The sequence below is a fragment of the Dermacentor silvarum genome, unplaced genomic scaffold (genome assembly GCF_013339745.2).
Source record: "Dermacentor silvarum isolate Dsil-2018 unplaced genomic scaffold, BIME_Dsil_1.4 Seq210, whole genome shotgun sequence".
NCBI classification, from domain to species: Eukaryota; Metazoa; Arthropoda; class Arachnida; order Ixodida; family Ixodidae; genus Dermacentor; species Dermacentor silvarum.
This window is the reverse complement of record NW_023605864.1, coordinates 86444-102989: the sequence shown is the minus strand read 5'-3', so window position 1 is coordinate 102989 and position 16546 is coordinate 86444. Positions and strand designations below refer to the sequence as shown.

At 44.9% G+C, this 16546-nt stretch overlaps 1 protein-coding gene across 1 annotated transcript; it reads left to right on the top strand.

Annotated features, from left to right (window-relative positions):
- Positions 1–57: 57 nt before the first annotated feature.
- Positions 58–16036, top strand: LOC119434736 (WASH complex subunit 3). Its single transcript, XM_037701815.2, has 5 exons — positions 58–136; positions 499–663; positions 1852–2109; positions 3084–3148; positions 11736–16036. Exons 1-5 carry the CDS (start codon positions 86–88, stop codon positions 11824–11826), a joined length of 630 nt encoding a protein of 209 aa, XP_037557743.1. The 5' UTR covers positions 58–85; the 3' UTR covers positions 11827–16036.
- Positions 16037–16546: the final 510 nt, after the last annotated feature.

Genomic DNA, 16546 nt, shown 5'->3' with positions numbered 1-16546 from the left:
TGGTAGTTTTTACTAATATGTAATTTAAAGCATTTAAACTGATTTAAGAAATAGCGACGGCGTATGCGGACCTGTCGTGTGCAACATGGACGACGATGGGCTGCCGATTATTGGTCACGGTGTTGATTATGCCAAGGTAAATAGATAAAGTCTTTTAAATATTAAGATATGGAGAGTTAAGGAGACTCCCATTTCACTTATATGCTAATTTAACTCAAAGAAGTTCGTTCTTTGTAAATAGCGTTGAGGCCTTGGGAACACTTAATCGAACGTAGTGGGTGTATTTTCGAAAGTCAGTGGTTTCTTGTCTGAAAATGTGTGCATAGGACGCTTGCGGGTGAATTTGAGGTGGTCTTCGTGGCACTGCTTCCTCTTCCTAAGCATTTAATACGATGTTGCATATCTGATGTTTAGCATGTGTAACTTTGGTGATGGTTTGCGCCAGTTCTTGTTTGTAGTTTCATCGTTCCGATCATTATCGACTCTGATCCGTTTCAGGTCCCACCGATCCAGCAGAAGAGGACTCTAGCTTTTCTCAACTATTTCCTAACAAGGACAACTTCGTTTCTCAATCATTTCGCAACGGTTTGTGATGAGAAACTGGAAGACCTACTCGTCAGAATACAGAGACTGGAAGCATCTATGTGCATCTTGGAGGCGAAAGTGAGTTTATCGAGCAGCGCATTTACAACAGATTTTATTGTAATCGATCGGTATATTTGTTACGTGAGCAACGCATAGTGCTCCATTGCTTATACCCCTATTACGTGGGCACCGTCAACCGCGCTTGGGTCGATGCAGATTGAGCGCTGCTGTGAGTCATTATTAAACATGTTTGACATCTGTTCTGCCCTACTTGCTCACTCTTCGTGCTTCGATTGTGTTCGACAGGATATAGTGCAGATTGATCTTCAAGGTGATGGCAACTGCCTGTGTGAAAATGGCATTACGTTTATCTTAATGATTCACATGCTCTCTTCGACATCCCTGTCGAATGTATAGGTTCGATTGGCCTCGAGGTTGATCTCCTTAGACTTAACAGGGTTTGAAAGTACCAACGTGACAAAGGGCTCATATGCTGGTGAAGCAACACAGTGCTCTGGACCCTCAACACATAGGCAGCCTTGATACTCGGTGAAGTCGATCAGCATCGAATTTTTCAATTCGAACCATGATTGAGTGTACCAGGTTCAAAGTCAAATGTGCTTTAAGATGTGTAGTAGTGCTCAATCTGCAATGAGCTGAATTGAAAAATGACAGCATAAAAGTGCCCGAGAAATGTTTAGCTCCAGTGGCATTTATTAATTATTATTCTTTTTTTTTTTTTCTCTGTCTCACACAGCAAATTATGGCGAAACCTATCTGAAATGATTGTCTAAGCTATGTGAGAACCATTCGCACAGCTCACATACTTTATTCAACTTCCACTACAGCTGACATAATGGAGCGCTTAATGGATCCGTCTTGCTCTGTCACTTTTGCAGCCAAACACACTGTGCATCTCCGGAGAGCTTCTAACCCTTGACACGCGCATGCGTGTCAATATTTTGACAGCACAGCGGCTGCAGTACTGGCTCTACTGTCCCTCGTATTCTGTGCCCATTCTCAACTGTTAATGTAACACCAAGGATAGGTACTTGTTAACCACGCTGGAAGCCCAGGTTCGATTTCTTGTAGGGGCTAGATTTTATTTCTGTTAGCAGTTATCATATCAAGGTCAGGGTAAATAGGCCAAAGTGTGGTAGGGTAGCCGAGGAAATGCTCTCACATTTGATACAGAAGGCTATGGTTGAACAAAATCATCTGGAGTGGTTGTTGAGGAGTAAGTTAACTTGCTTTCTGCTCTTTCAGCTTTCTTCAATTCCTGGCCTCGAGAATGTAACGGCCAGTGCAACTGAAGCCAAGCCGGAGGCGAATGATCGGCAGAGTACAACACAGGCCACAGCTGAACAGAGCCAGTCGCAGCAGCCACAGGCAAATGGTCCCACAACTGACACAAAAGCTGAACCCCTCAAGGCAGCAGACACAGCAACACAGCCTCCAGCTGCACCAACAAACACTGTCTCCAAGGATCCTAGGTTTTCAAAGTACTTCAAGATGCTCAACGTTGTAAGTGACTCGAAATCTTGCCAGCATCGCTGTTGAGACTGTCTATATCCGTGTTGCCTTCTGGCTGTTCAACTTGAGCACTGTATTGCAGTCGAGCCTCGCTTCAATGGAGTTGCATCAGACACCTTCGTTATATCCAATTCGTTAAGAGCACGTTTTTGTTATAGGCTGATTTCAGCAAGAAACATTTCATATACTGTGTTACATTCGATAAATCACTTAGCTGTGTTCATTATATTAAGGTTTGATTGTTTGCACTAAAGTCCTGTGCACATTTTTATTCAATGACTGTGGTTGCATAGTATGCCACTCTAAATGTGTATGCAAAGTTCAAAAATATGTGTAGGGGGAAAGTATTAACCATTTGACTTACCTTGGTTGTGTTCACCTGCTGGTTTGCATTCCAACAGAAGATAGGTTATATACAATGCTAAGGAGGCCTTATAACCTACTCGTCATAATAAAACTATTCGAAGTACAACCCCAGCAATACTTCTAAGTTTATTGCAGGTGCGAAATCTGTATTGTGCAATAAGGCTAACTTAGGTGAGTTGGTGATGCTTCGAGGTGGATATTTATGCACACAAAAAAAAGCACTGGACAACAATCGTATCGTACATTATCCTGGGCACTTTGGTCACATGCATTCAACGGCATGGTGAAGAGTTGCATACTTTTCCCCAAATTGATTTCAAAGACCTGCATGCACGCTCGCGATCTGTGCCCTCAAGACTATGCACCGTGTGACAGGGTCGCAACACAGGCTGACACTTGATGTCACTTTACCATTGGACAGGCGTTTTTGGTAGTACAGTAGCCAATGACAAGTTATGACTAATACACTCTCTTTATGCTTAGCTTAGAGGTAACTTGAGCCTATTTGTAAATAGCATTAGTTGAATGTTGCACATTATGGCACATGATAACCGTAGACAGGTGATTTTGTTTCTTACTGTTCCTTTTCATGAACTCAGGGTATTCCTCTTGGTGCTGTTCAAATCAAGATGCGGCAAGAAAATGTGGATCCCAGCATATTAGAGTAAGTTGCACTTTTTTAGCTGGTGACCTTCCCTCACCTACATTTACTTACTGTATACTGCAGTTATCCCATCTCTGAGATGTTACGCCTATGATTTTGCTGCAATGGCAACTTTACGGATGCTGTTGACGCCATTGTGATGCTTTTCTACTCGACGACACACACACGGCTCCCGCGCAGATGGTTGGAGGGCCTTTAGAGACATGGAGTGTGTTTAGACACAGCAACGACAAAGCGAAGTCGACACACTGTCAACGCCACGCTCAGTCATGGGTGCTGTTCCTTCTACCCGGCAGGAGTTGGCTTACATACTGCGCCGCCTCAGCATGTCGCACCTGCGTGTAGTTAGAACATCGTCCGATGAATCATCGTCATCAATCTTTATTGAAATATTGTACGATATGGATACAAATTATCTGGACTGATAGCCTACATTGGCTAGTGGCTGAATCAGTGAAAGATGCATGAAACAGGTCAGCAATGCAGTAAATAAATATGTGCTGTAACACAAAAAAAAGGCTTGTACGTAATCGCAGCAGCACAAAAGTAAAACATTGACTACGTGTGAAAGGACCGTTTAGAAATCCTGATTTTGCAAATAAAATATTTTAGAACCACACTTAAAATTTTTTGCTTCCTTAATTTCCACGGGGTAGCTTATTCTAAATTCTCATCCCACGGAATTCAGTCTTTCTCCATATAAGTTGTAGCATGTAGACCAGGGGTTCTCAGGTACGTTCATCCCAAGGAACCCTGCTAAGCTCCATAAAGTGCCAAGGAACCCCCCCCCCCCCGATTTAACCGAATTATCGAGCGTATCAAGAAAACAAACAAATGCTGCAATACGTCAACACGCTTTTATTTACTCAATGAATCGGCAAATCTTGTTTCTATTTAGCACAAGACCAGTGCGGAAGCTGAAATTCTCTTCATCTCGTGACTGATTAGCGCTAGCAGCGGCGAAGGCCTCACGACACTCCTTCGCGGCGCGCGTTTTCATCTGAGACGCGCTTTGCACCAACGGGCGCACATCCTGGTTATTTTTTCGCCACTCAGCTGCTCGCCAACAAATTGTCCGTCCATCGCGATGTAGCCGGTGCTTTTTATCTTCGACAGCTTTGCACTGAGTAAAAGCGAAACTACTGCTTGCCGCAACCGCTGTCGACGAAACCGCGGCCGCTATCGACGCGATCATGGACGGCGACCTTGCGGTTCAGAAGGCAGGCGGCTGACGCACACACCACGTCAAAACGAAACTACCGTTCGCTGCAAGAAGTGTGGACGAAACCGCGGCCGCTATCGACGCGATCATGGACGGCCACTTTACGGTTCAGAAGGCAGGCGGCTGACAGACGCACCAAGTCAAAACAAAACTACCTTTCGCGGCAAGAAGTGCGGACGAAACTGCGGTCGTTATCGTCGCTGCCATGGGAGGCGACTACGCAGTTGTGAAGGCACGCAGCCAACGCGCGCATCGAGTGAAAACGAAACTACTATTTGCCGCAACCGCTGCGGACGAAACTGCGGTGGTTATCGACGCGATCAGAGATAGCGACTACGCACTTACGGAGGCACGCGGCTAGCCGCCAACGCGGTGTTACGCGCGGCGATAAACGCAAGAATAAAGGCTTTAAAGGCACAATTAGGCACGAAGCGCTTCGGCGTTGCTGTCAGTCACGTGCCACGTACGATTGCCGCTGAGGACCACGGCGATGCGGAGTGCGCCGCTTCGTTTCGGTTGGACGCTACGCCGTTCTTGCTCTTCTGTGGCGCGCATTTGCGGTGCTCCGCGTTTTTTTTTTTTTTTTAGTTTTTCCTCCAACGTATAGGTCAGTGCGCACGCTATCGGCACCTACCCTATCTACAAATAGGAGAAAGGCGCATGGTGGTAAGTTACGGCCTCCGAGATTCAAGTGCGAAAGCTTAGGCGCGCTGCCCGTTCTCAGAGGTTGGGCTGCTACACGCTGCTTGCGTATTTATTGCGCAGTTCGCGCGTTGCTGTTACGCACTGTGATGTGCTTTTTGACACTCGGTCATGGGTAATGGAGGTTCTTTGGATCAAGCGCACCTCGTGTTCGCCGTTTTAGACACTTGTCGAGAGCGGGACCAGGGAAAATTTATCAGTGGCTCGCAGAACCCCGAGCAGGGGCCTGCGGAACCCGTAGGTTCCGCGGAACCCACTTTGAGAACCCATGATGTAGACTAATTAAATTGCCATTTCATGCGTGTCTAGTGTTATGAGATGGTATGGTGCAAAGAGTGATAGAGAAAAGCTGGTCCCTATTATTTTGTCAACAAAAAAGGCAACCTTATAGTTACGAAGTGCTGGTACTGGAAGTATACATTCCTCCTGAAATATGGTGTTAATATTACCATTTACGCTGTTACCACATAATTCACTTATAGCTTTGTTTTGTCAGCGCAGTAGTGGTTTTAGATATGTCATATGTGTTGCACCCCATGGATCTATACAATAGCTAATGTGAGAGTGACAAAATGCAAAGTGAGCAACCGAAGCACACGATGGGGAAAGAATTGGCATGCTTTCATTAATGTATAGCAGCCATACGCCACTTTCCTGCATACGCTGTAAATTTTTTCCCACTGCAGGTGCTGGTCAAAAATCACTCCTAAGTATTTTAAAGAAGCAACTTGTTCGATTGGCTTGTTGTGCAGATAGAGCCTATTTGATGCAGTTTCGCTCTTTGGCCAAAACTGCCTAATTGTTTTTATTGCAATAGCAATTATAGGGATGCTCCAGGTGAATTTCCGCCGCCACCCTGAGGTTCTGTTTAAACTGCGATAAGGTCGTAGCCTTGCTTTGTATGTTGTAGGTGCGAGGGAAAGCGCGCGAGGGTGAGCCGAGAAGGATGGTGGCCTGATGTGGCGGCAGATTCTTGCCCACGCAAGAGGGGGGAAAGAGGGCAGGTTAGGCAGCCGTCTCCTCTTCTAGCTGGCTGCAGCTGCGCATTGAACGACTGGGAGTGGCTGTGCGCACCCTGTCTTGGAGGTAATCTGCGGTCAGCACAAAGGCTAGGCAACCCGAGAAGCCTGATGGCTTTGTGTGCGCTGTGTTTTGTCACGCCTAGATTGCGTTGAAGCGAGAGGCAGCCTGTAGAGGAGTTCACTTGCTGCTGCTGCCGCTCTTGATCACGCCAGCGTTCCTACCGCAGGTGCCCACGGTCATTTAGCATAGGCAAACATGAACACATTGAGTGTTTGCCTATGTACGTGTGACGCTGTGCTTGTTAATTTACTTAAGGGAATGTTTATAGCAGTTTATACGGTTGATAGAACTACAGTAAACCCTTGTTACATTGAAGTCGCGTTGCGAATTATCACTCTGTTTGAAATTTCTTCCTAGCCCCAACCAAAACGCATGCATTTTAAACCCGATCACTCGAAGCATACCGACAAGCTGCTCCGCTTAGAGCAAACTATCAAGGGATCGGATCATGCGTTCTTCCATTTGGTACGTTTTCCCTGCATCTTAAAACTGTCAAACTGTCACACCAAGCAAAGTGTTTCGCGGCGGGCAAGCGGGGGCGCATTCACAGTGGTGTTCAGCGCCTTTTGTGCCTAAGTGCGGTAAATAAACTCAAGTTAGCGCAATTCCTGCTCATCGCACACGCCTTCCCTCACCGCTCGCCCTTTTAAGTTTGTTCTTTTATTGCAATAGCACTTATACGGACACTGTAGTTGTATTTCCGCCGACAAAGTGCAGGGCGCGGATAGAAATGGGGCCCAACTGCAATTTCCAGGAGATTTTTCTGTCAACCGTACGAGTTGAAGAAATGGTTAAAAACTGGAATCCTTGGCAGGTATGTTCTCGGCTCAGCCGCACATGCTTACCCTTGCACCTACGGTATATGGAGTGCTGACACGATCTTATCGCACTGGGACTCTATACAGAACGTCATGGCGTATCCGTGAGGTTCCATGCTGCACCCGCACATTATCAGCAGCGGCGCCACAGTTGCAGTGGCCGCAGCACTGTGGAAGTAGTACGCAACGGAACAAATGTTACTCCGCTACCTTCTACGTTCCAAAAATGCCGAAAGTTGCTCGAACCAAGACCCTATTGGCTCCCTCCCACAGCTTGCGCAAAGGAGCCAGTCGCAAATAGGTACTCGATCCCGATCCGCCTCAATTCCAATCGAAAATGCGCTGCGGGACAATCATATTAGACTTCAGCGGAGTTGTGCTATTCCAGCTCTAACATTTTTAGCTTTTATCAAACTGCCACTTACACATTCAAACTAGCTAATACGTAGTCTGCCGGGAAGGACGTTTAGGTACGCACTAAACGATGTACGAATTAACCACCATTGTCAGTTTACTGGCTAGAAAAGAAATATGTCACGGTGCTCTCAAACACACACACTCAGACAGGCTTTATTTGCAGGTAGGCATAAAAAGATCGGTGATCTTCACTTGTCGCTGTGGTGGCCTTGCCGCGACAACGGCATATTCAAACTCGATAAGGCCACGACCCAGTTTGTCCATGAGGCCCCGCTTACTAACTAAATTAACAAGCACGGTTTAATGCATGCACAGGTACACATGAACACATCTCACTCAATGACCACGGAAACTCACTGTCAAAACGCTGGAGTGAGGAGGCGCGTCAGCAGCAGTGAGCGAATTGACCTTCATGCCGTTTCTCGCTTCAATGCGAACTAAACGTCGAAAGCACAGCGCATATGAAGCTACGGGCACTAGTTGCACTTTGTCCGGATACTGCTTTGAAGATGAGGTGGCGCTCACTTTTTCCACGTCACAGATCGCTTTCAAGATACTGCACCTGTGCGTCCGCTGCCGAAGTAAACCCCCTTTCTCGCCTCCCCAGCCGTGCCTCGCGCGCAACAGAAGTGTGCTTCTGCCCTGCATTTCTCCCTCATGCACGCGAGATTGAGCCGCAATCGTTGGCTGACCCTGGCAAGCTTTCACTCGCACATACGTACAATGTACGGCGCACGGCGACGATGTTACTCTGTTTGGACTTTATACGAAACCTCAAAGCGATGTCCACGACCAAGGCGATGGCGGAAGTGTGCTTGGAGTGTCCATATAATTGCTATCGCATTAAAATGTGCTTCTGCGCGGTTACTACTTGAATTTGATTGGATTTGATGGCAACAGCGAATTCGCACCTTCTACCGGTAGCTTCTTGCATTACCGAAAGCTAATCTCAAAGCCCATGCTTTTGTGCGCTGCAATCAGCAACAGCTGTATGAACAGGAAGTACGTCATGGTGGCCATGTTTTAAGTTCACTATCACTGGCGACTGTCGTCCGGGCGTCGCAACTCCAGAATCGAAGGTCTGCGCTCATGAGATTTTGGCGATTTTGTGCCTGTGCGTGTAGAACAAGAAAGAAAATAGTACACACTAACTGTTTGGTGGGCAATGAGTGACTATGGCTTTAGTGATCCCCCAATACATGGGGTTCAATGGTGGCTGGGTGGGGGAATCTTCGCGACTACATTTAAACCGCAATTACACATTAAGCGGGTGCGTATTAATGAGGTATATTAATGAGGTATATAATATAAATGACTAATATAATTTGCTATCGCAATGAATGCTTCTCCTTTCGGGCGAAACTGTGTCTTTTTCTTCGAGAACAATTGTGCCAGAATTTATGTACATCATGGTGCAGTTTGCAGCGATAATGCAGGTAGTATGCTAAACATGTCACCTGCCCAAACCTTGTGCTTGTGAGGCGAAATGCAGCCAACAGTATGATATTGTCGGATTAAGTTTCCATTGGCTTTGTCCAAGGAACCTGCTTACACTTTTTTAACGAATAATTTTGGCTGCGACTATGTTCACCTAATAAATTAAAACCATATGATGCAGATAGATGATGAAGCCTGAGAAATTACAGTAGAACCTCGTTGATACGATCCCGTTACATACGATTTCCTGGCACCAAAGCTCGTGATCGAGAACACCCAAAAAAAGAATGACCCAATTGAGTTACGCTCATTTTATACTGGTTTATACGTTCCAGGAAAACACAATATTTCCGCACCAACGTTCAATACATTGGCAAATGGCAATCGTATATGATACATTTTCTGGCTGCTAGGTACCTTGTGAACAAGAAAAGCCACTAGGCACGCGCAATCGAGAACAGTAGCCGCCCACTACAGCCACTTCCTGCAATGATCGCCCGGCCGTCTCATGTGAAAACGCCGGCGCACACTCGATTTCTTATTCCGGTACGAGCAAATCTCCTCCCAGGTCGTCTCACGCCACTTTCACAGTTGTCGCCACCAACCCTATTGCGATAAGCATCTTCACCTATCTGTTTTGTAGCACATGGGGCATAGTGCTGTTGGAAGCGTATTACACGCTTTTAATAGGCGATAACCGAAACATGCCGCCGTTCGCTGCTGTAAGCGGTGCGATGTGAGCATCATGTTTTACTCCGGTGGCATTCTTCGTCGCCAACCTATTGCACTATGTATTGGGAAAACAAGACGCGTCTCAGGCTGCCGGAACCCCACCAGTTCGACGCATGTCGGCGTTTCATGTCGCAACGATTCACGCAGCGCTTCGCAGTATGTAGATGTCAACCACAGTTGAGTTTGTCAAAATTTTTAGTTACCTCGGATTGTGCATTCCCCCAGTTGGTACGTTTTCACCGCGTCTTAAAAAAAACACATGAACGAGGCTCTACTGTATGTTGAAAATTAACTGCCATTTTTAATTGGGATGTACAAATACCGTATTTACTCGAATCTAGGCCGACTCCGATTCTAAGCCGACCCCCCAAAAGTTTGAAGTCCGAAAAAAAAAAAACTTACCTCGAATGTAGGCCGAACGAAAAAGCGAGGACAGCATTCGCAAAATGAAACAGAATTTATTAAATTTGAACATGACGAGCTCATTCTATGTCACCATCGCTGCTAGCCTCGTCGCTATCTTCCTTACTGCTGACATCTTCAAACAGTGCGCTATATTCAGTACCATCCAGCGCATTAGAGATGCTGCATTTTTGGAAGGAGCGCATGTTGCGGCGCACGCAAAAACCATCTCCCGTGGCCCCCTCCAACGACAGACCGATGCCGAAGTTCCGTCCGGTTTGAACATTTGACGATGCCTCTACGGCTAGCACAACTACCGTATTTACTCGATTCTCATGCTTCCTCGATTGTAACGCGCGCCCGTTTTTCGTGAGGAAAAATTTGGAAAAATAGATTTCCTCCCGATGCACTGATGTTGCGATGAATAAAAAAAGTCGCAGTTTCGCCCGAAAGGCGATGCATCGAATGCGGTAGCAAATTAGTAGACCGCTATTAACAAGCACGGTGTCACGCGCGCTCAAGCAAACATGAACACACCTCGCTCGTTGACCGCGGAAACGAACTGTCAAAACGCTGGAGACGAAGCGCGCCTTCGTGCTAGCATGCCTCTCGCTTCAACGCAGCGAGAACACGGCGCGCGGCGGACTTTACCAGTCGCAGATTGCTTTCAAGATAGGGCCAAGCCTGATCGTATCGCCGGAATGGATCGTCGCAGATTACGTCCTGCTTCGGTCCACTGAAACCGTTCCGCATTGCCTTGCTGGCGAAAATCCTCTCCTGTTTGCGCCAGTCCCGCTCGCAAGTTTCGGATTCTCCGAACGCCCGTGATGCGGCCCGATTTCCGTCCGTCTCCGCACAGATGATCACTTTCCTTTTAAACGCGGCATCATGATGAACTCGGTACTTCATGCTGATATCTAGATAGAGCAGACGCTGAGAACGTGAAGACAGACGGTAGACTATTGCCTAAGCACGTGTACTGCAGCACACGGAGGAAGCTTCCGCATGCTACAGTAGCTAGGCACGACGCGCGTGCGAGGCGGCCATTTTGAAATGCCGACGCAGATTTAGGGTCGTGTTGAAAGTGCGCGTTATATTCGAGTAAATACAGTATTCGTTTAGAAAGCGGCACTATAGTGGCATCGCCCATTTGGTGCCATTACGATAACGCCACACCGTGCGCCGATGCTGCACCATACCGATACTACCGATACGACGCAGGTCAAAAAGGCGACGTCGCTCGTGTACTTCAGCTGGCTACTGGCGTGGCTAGTAGCGGCTGCGATACTGACTTTTCTAGATGGCGCTAACTATGCACCCTATTTATCAGTTTCAGTTAAAAACTGGCGCGTTTTTTAAAATCCTCGAATCTAAGCCGACCCTAGAGTTTCGTATGTGATTATTTGAAAAAAACTATCGGCCTAGATTCGAATAAATACGGTAATAGGGAAAAGAGAAATAAAACTGGAGGAAAAGACAACTGGTTGTGTGGTTGTAACTAAGAAAAAGTTAGCCTCTCAGTTACCGTCATTCGCCTCACTAATAAGAAGTTTTTAACTTTACTGTTTACCATTCTTAGTTGCAAGCAGCACAGTTAGTCATACGGATGAGCTTGACGTGGCTTGAGCGTGTCATCTTTTGCGCCACCGCGCGTAGTTGCAGGATAATGCATTCACGTGAACAGCTGAGCATGTTCAAAACAAGCCTACTCATCGGCTGGTGCTTAAGTTACCCATGCTTCTTTTTTTGTTTCTTTTCCTCTCGTGCATTGCAGCAATCCTGATGCACCAGCACCCCCTGGTGCTCCAACTTCTCCATGTCCTGCGGATAACGACAGCTCCGATGACAGCAGCCTGAGCGATTGATGCGACAAGTTTGTGCGCTGGCACCCACATTCCACGCATGGTCACGACCATGCGCCCTGGTACATTCTCGCCACACGTATATTCATGCCAAACCGAGCCACCGTACTCGAAGAAGACATTCAACTAGTTTCAAAGCGCCTGTGAAGAAGCTTTACAGGGAGACGGTGTCACCACAGCTTGCTGCACGTAGCACTCGCCGTAACTTAACAGACGTGTGCTGCAGTCTTTGGGGCTGTGTGCCTTTGCTGATGTGTACTGTGAGCTTATGTGTTACCTGCAGTCACAGTTGTTCTTTGTGACGACAGTTGAGGCAGCTTAGTGTGCAAGGAATATTTGTGTTGGCCAAAAGATGATTGCTAGGTCCTTTGGAAGGGTAGCAGGGTAGATGGTAGTAATCGAAGTATTGAATTGTGAGAGGATACTTGTACTAGCAACTTTACCGATGCTCATGAATGAATGGGATGCAGTGGAATAATTGAGACATTAAGCATGGTTTCTTATAGTTTAGCCTTGTAACTAGTAAACAGTTACAAACGTGCAGGAAGACTGTAGACGGTCTTGTGTGAATTAAGTGTTGCCAGTGCTGGTCAATACAGCTCTGTAAATTGGCGTCAGAGAATTCTTGTTGGTATCTTGAATCTGGGGTCGAAAGAGATTACAGGATATGATGCTGTTGTTTCATTTTTCTGTGCTTTGTAAAGCAGCAATACATGATTCACACTATTGCATGCATGTATGCTTTATAAATGGTTTGTAATAGCAGTAGTGTTCCTGGCATGCTCGTGGATTCATTTCCTACCCATGTCTGTGTGCTTTGTGGTCATCGGTGCTTTTGCACGAAAAGGTATTAACATTCCTCTAACAGAAAGTGTGTTGTCTGGTGCATGTAAACCCAGTCTTCTGAGAGATTTCATATTACCAGTGCAAAATTAAACACAAATTGTATGTCATATAGTTGCTTGTGACGTGTACACTCATTAGGGAGTCTTTAGAAATAGCATACCTAAGCGACTTTGCATACGCAAGTACACAAACTTCATTGTAGGCCCTAGGCCCTTTGCATTCTTTGATAAGCTTGGTGGTTTGTGTCTCCTAATTTTAGGGTGCACAAAATGTAAAACTCCCTATTGTCTCTAACCTAAAGTGATGTCAGGCTGTTGTGTTCATGTGTCATTCATTCGTTACTGAACCGTATACAGTGTATTATTATTTTTATTGCCCCCTTTTTTTGGCTGCATAGATGTCCCAAGCCACTGCACTAAATGGCAAGAATGTTTGATGCTTTTTTTTCAGAAGGCTTGTGACTGTTTGCTGAAACATTGAGAAACGGCACAGCCACCATGTGCCGAAGTGCTCCATGAAGCATCCAAATGTGACACCAACATTTAAAGTTCCTCTTTTGTCCTTGCTTTCAGCATGTAAATGAAAAATACTCTTGTGCTTATGCTTGTGGCCACTTTGGATAGTGCTGAAACCATGGCTTCTTAGTCATTGTGATTCTGACCGTAGTGCTTTGATCATCAAGTTTTCATGTGTATCAACGTGTTTTCAGTGGCAACAGACAGACAGTTGAAATGTTTGCAAGTTTCTCTAGTCCATGTTGTCTGTACATAGTCTGTCACTGTTTCTTGGTTTTCATGACTAGATAGCATGTCTAAAATCGCCTGCCATAGAGATTCCTGATTTAGGTGTTTAGCATGATGACTTAGAAACCCATTAAAATCTTGTGAACTCTGATTATTTTTTTTTGTACATATAGTTTTTTTACTGTTCATGACTGGATACTGTCAGAAATGACCTGCATGCCGCAATTAAATTCACGCTTTCGGTATTTATAAAGGTAGTAAGGAACACTACATGAAGAGCTTCTTGACCTTATCCAAATGGGGAAAAAAAAACAGTCGCTTTATTGACCAAAGTGCAGAGCGACAAGAACAGTGTATTTGTGTTGTAGTATTTCATATCAAAATGTGGAGGATTGAGCCACCCTACTTTTTGTGTGTAGCACATAATATGTGCAGAAGCTGCAGTATTTGTCAATTCATTCTAATGGTGTAATTCTTGTAAACTTTTGGAATTGAATTCCATTGTAGTGTGAGCCTCGCCCCCTCCATCACCGTGTGATTGTGTGGCATTGGTGCGTCTTAAACACCTTTGTTCAAAGAATCACGCTTTTTCGCACTTGGACACATTTCCCATGTTTTTCGGGCTGGAACATTGTCGAGTCACCATGATTTAGCCATCAAGTCAAAAGAGCAGTATGCAGGTCACACTTGAAGCACTTTCTGTAAATCTGCAATTTCCACAGCATTTGTTGCGTTGCATGTTTCATATAGGATGAAAGTGAAATACGTTCATAGCAAGACATGGGAAAACAGAAATACAGCACACTGGCATTTTTTTCTCGGCTTTGATTACTGCAGTGTACCTTCCTCATTTGCCTGATCATTTTTGCTTCTGCACTAATGTTGCTACTGCGACACTCGTAATGTACCGGTGCTTTTTAATTTAACGGCTATTTCATGTCGGACTAATTCATGTGTTTGCAAGAAACAGCAGGAAAGTCCAAATAATTCAGATTTTCTGTTATAGACCTAGAAACGTTTACTATATGAAGAGTACAGAATCTTTGGGGACATAAAATTCTAGACTTATCTTGGGAATCTTTGGCACATCAGACAGATCTTCATTCTCTGGCACCCATTTCTGAAGATTATCATATACTACTTAACACATGTATGTACATTGAAATAGGCATTTGATTGTGCAAAAATAAACGTGTACTTATGTTCCGTGTACCTAGGATGACATAGCAGTACTAATAAAACTCCACTGTGTTTATTTTTTCCGTAGTGCTGTACAGAAAAGAGATGTTTCAAATGAAGCTACCTATCATAACGTCTGAGCATATGCTGCATCACCACAAGCATTATATACAATGCTTCATGTCATCCTCCCTGCCTTTCCCACCACGTTTCTCTCTCTTCATGTCATATGCCAAGCCCTCTGTGTTAGCAGTTTCCATCTGTGATAACAGCAAAAAAAACTTTGTTTAGGCAATTGTATTATTTAAACCTCTCACTATGGGCACTTTTCGATCGGTATGCTGTATTTCACTTTCTTCATGCTCAAGCATGTGTATGCTTTTATTTCTTGTGCCCACAGTTCATCATCATCGTGATGCGCTGCACTTTGATTTCACAGGCAAATCTGCGAGCTCTTGAGTTCTCTATGGCAGCTACAGTTTCCAATTAGAAGCTAGTGAACACTGATCGTTAATAATTCTTGTTCACAGCTTCTAGCAGCACTGTTCATTGTCGCTGTGCGACATCAAGTCCTGCAGAGCAGACTTTAGTTTTAAATTATTACGACCAGCACATAATGGGAGACATAAAACACGTCTCCGATGTTTTCCTCTACCGTTATGTGCTGTTTGTTTGTCATACAGAACCAACTCGGCCAAGGCTACACCTTGCAGACTTCAGTACTATTGAAGAATTTTAAGTCATTGCCTGTGGTAACCGCCACCATGGCAGTTGAAACACCATTATATGACAATAATATGTTCAATTTTCAAGAGCTTCTCACTAATGCTTTCAAGGTCTTGAAGATAATCATTGGGGCAAACTAGCATTAAAAAAATCACCTTCATGAACTGTTGCCATCATTTTTGCCCAAATTTTAAACATACGTAAGGTTGTAAGGTTACGCTGCCGGCATAAGGTTTCATGATGGTCCACTTCTTAACTCTGCAGCAAAAGGAATGCTGTTATGCAAGGACTTTGTGGCTCGGCCCTAGGCAAAGCGAATTGAAATGCATGCGCTATTTATTACCCCATAGTTGACAAATCATTCCAGCTCTAGACTCCATTGAAGGCACTATCCTATGAAATTCAGTGTCATTCCTCGCTTGTTAGTCACTTGATTTCTGGATGTGTGTGTGTTTATATGCAAGCTTTACCATAGTCTGTACACAAGATGCTTTAAATGTGAAGCTGTTTCTTTTCCCCGCTTTGTTGACATGTCTCGAAACAGTGGCACATTAGACCAAATGCTGGAGCCACTTGTGATATGTGAAGGCAATGTGATAAAACTGGAAGCTTGGTGAAGTCTGTATTTGTATTCGCCTACATTTTACAAGATGATGCAAAGCAGGTGAATGAGCTGTTTACAGTTATGTAATTATAAAAAATATATATCACTGTATGAACTGCACTTGTATTTGTCGATAAATGGCAGGAAATCTGCTAAAGACTGTTTGGGAACATGCGACGGCACGAACTGCACAGTCATGAAGGAAAAGCTGTTGTGTGTTACAAAGGAAGATGATGATGTACAGGGCCATTTGTTCTTAAAGGGAAATTCCTAATTATTATTCAAGGCAATATAGCTTAACATTCCACCCGTTTGACATTACAAGTGGCCAATTTGAGGCCCAATGTAGGTATGTATCAGTAATAGGTTAATCTGCGGGCCTTCACACAAAAATTTAATCTTGTATGTGATCATTTGTATAATACTAGTGAAGTTTTCTCCAAAATAAGACTGCATTGTACATCGTGATGCAATGCCGTCGAGATGGCGAGGGATTTTGGAATAGAGGGAGCAAGAAAAAATGTCGCAGTTTCGCCCGAAAGGCGAAGTATCAATTGCGATAGCAAATTAGTAGAGAGCTATTCGAAGTAGGGATAGTAGTGTTATCGGCTGCATAAACTTGGAC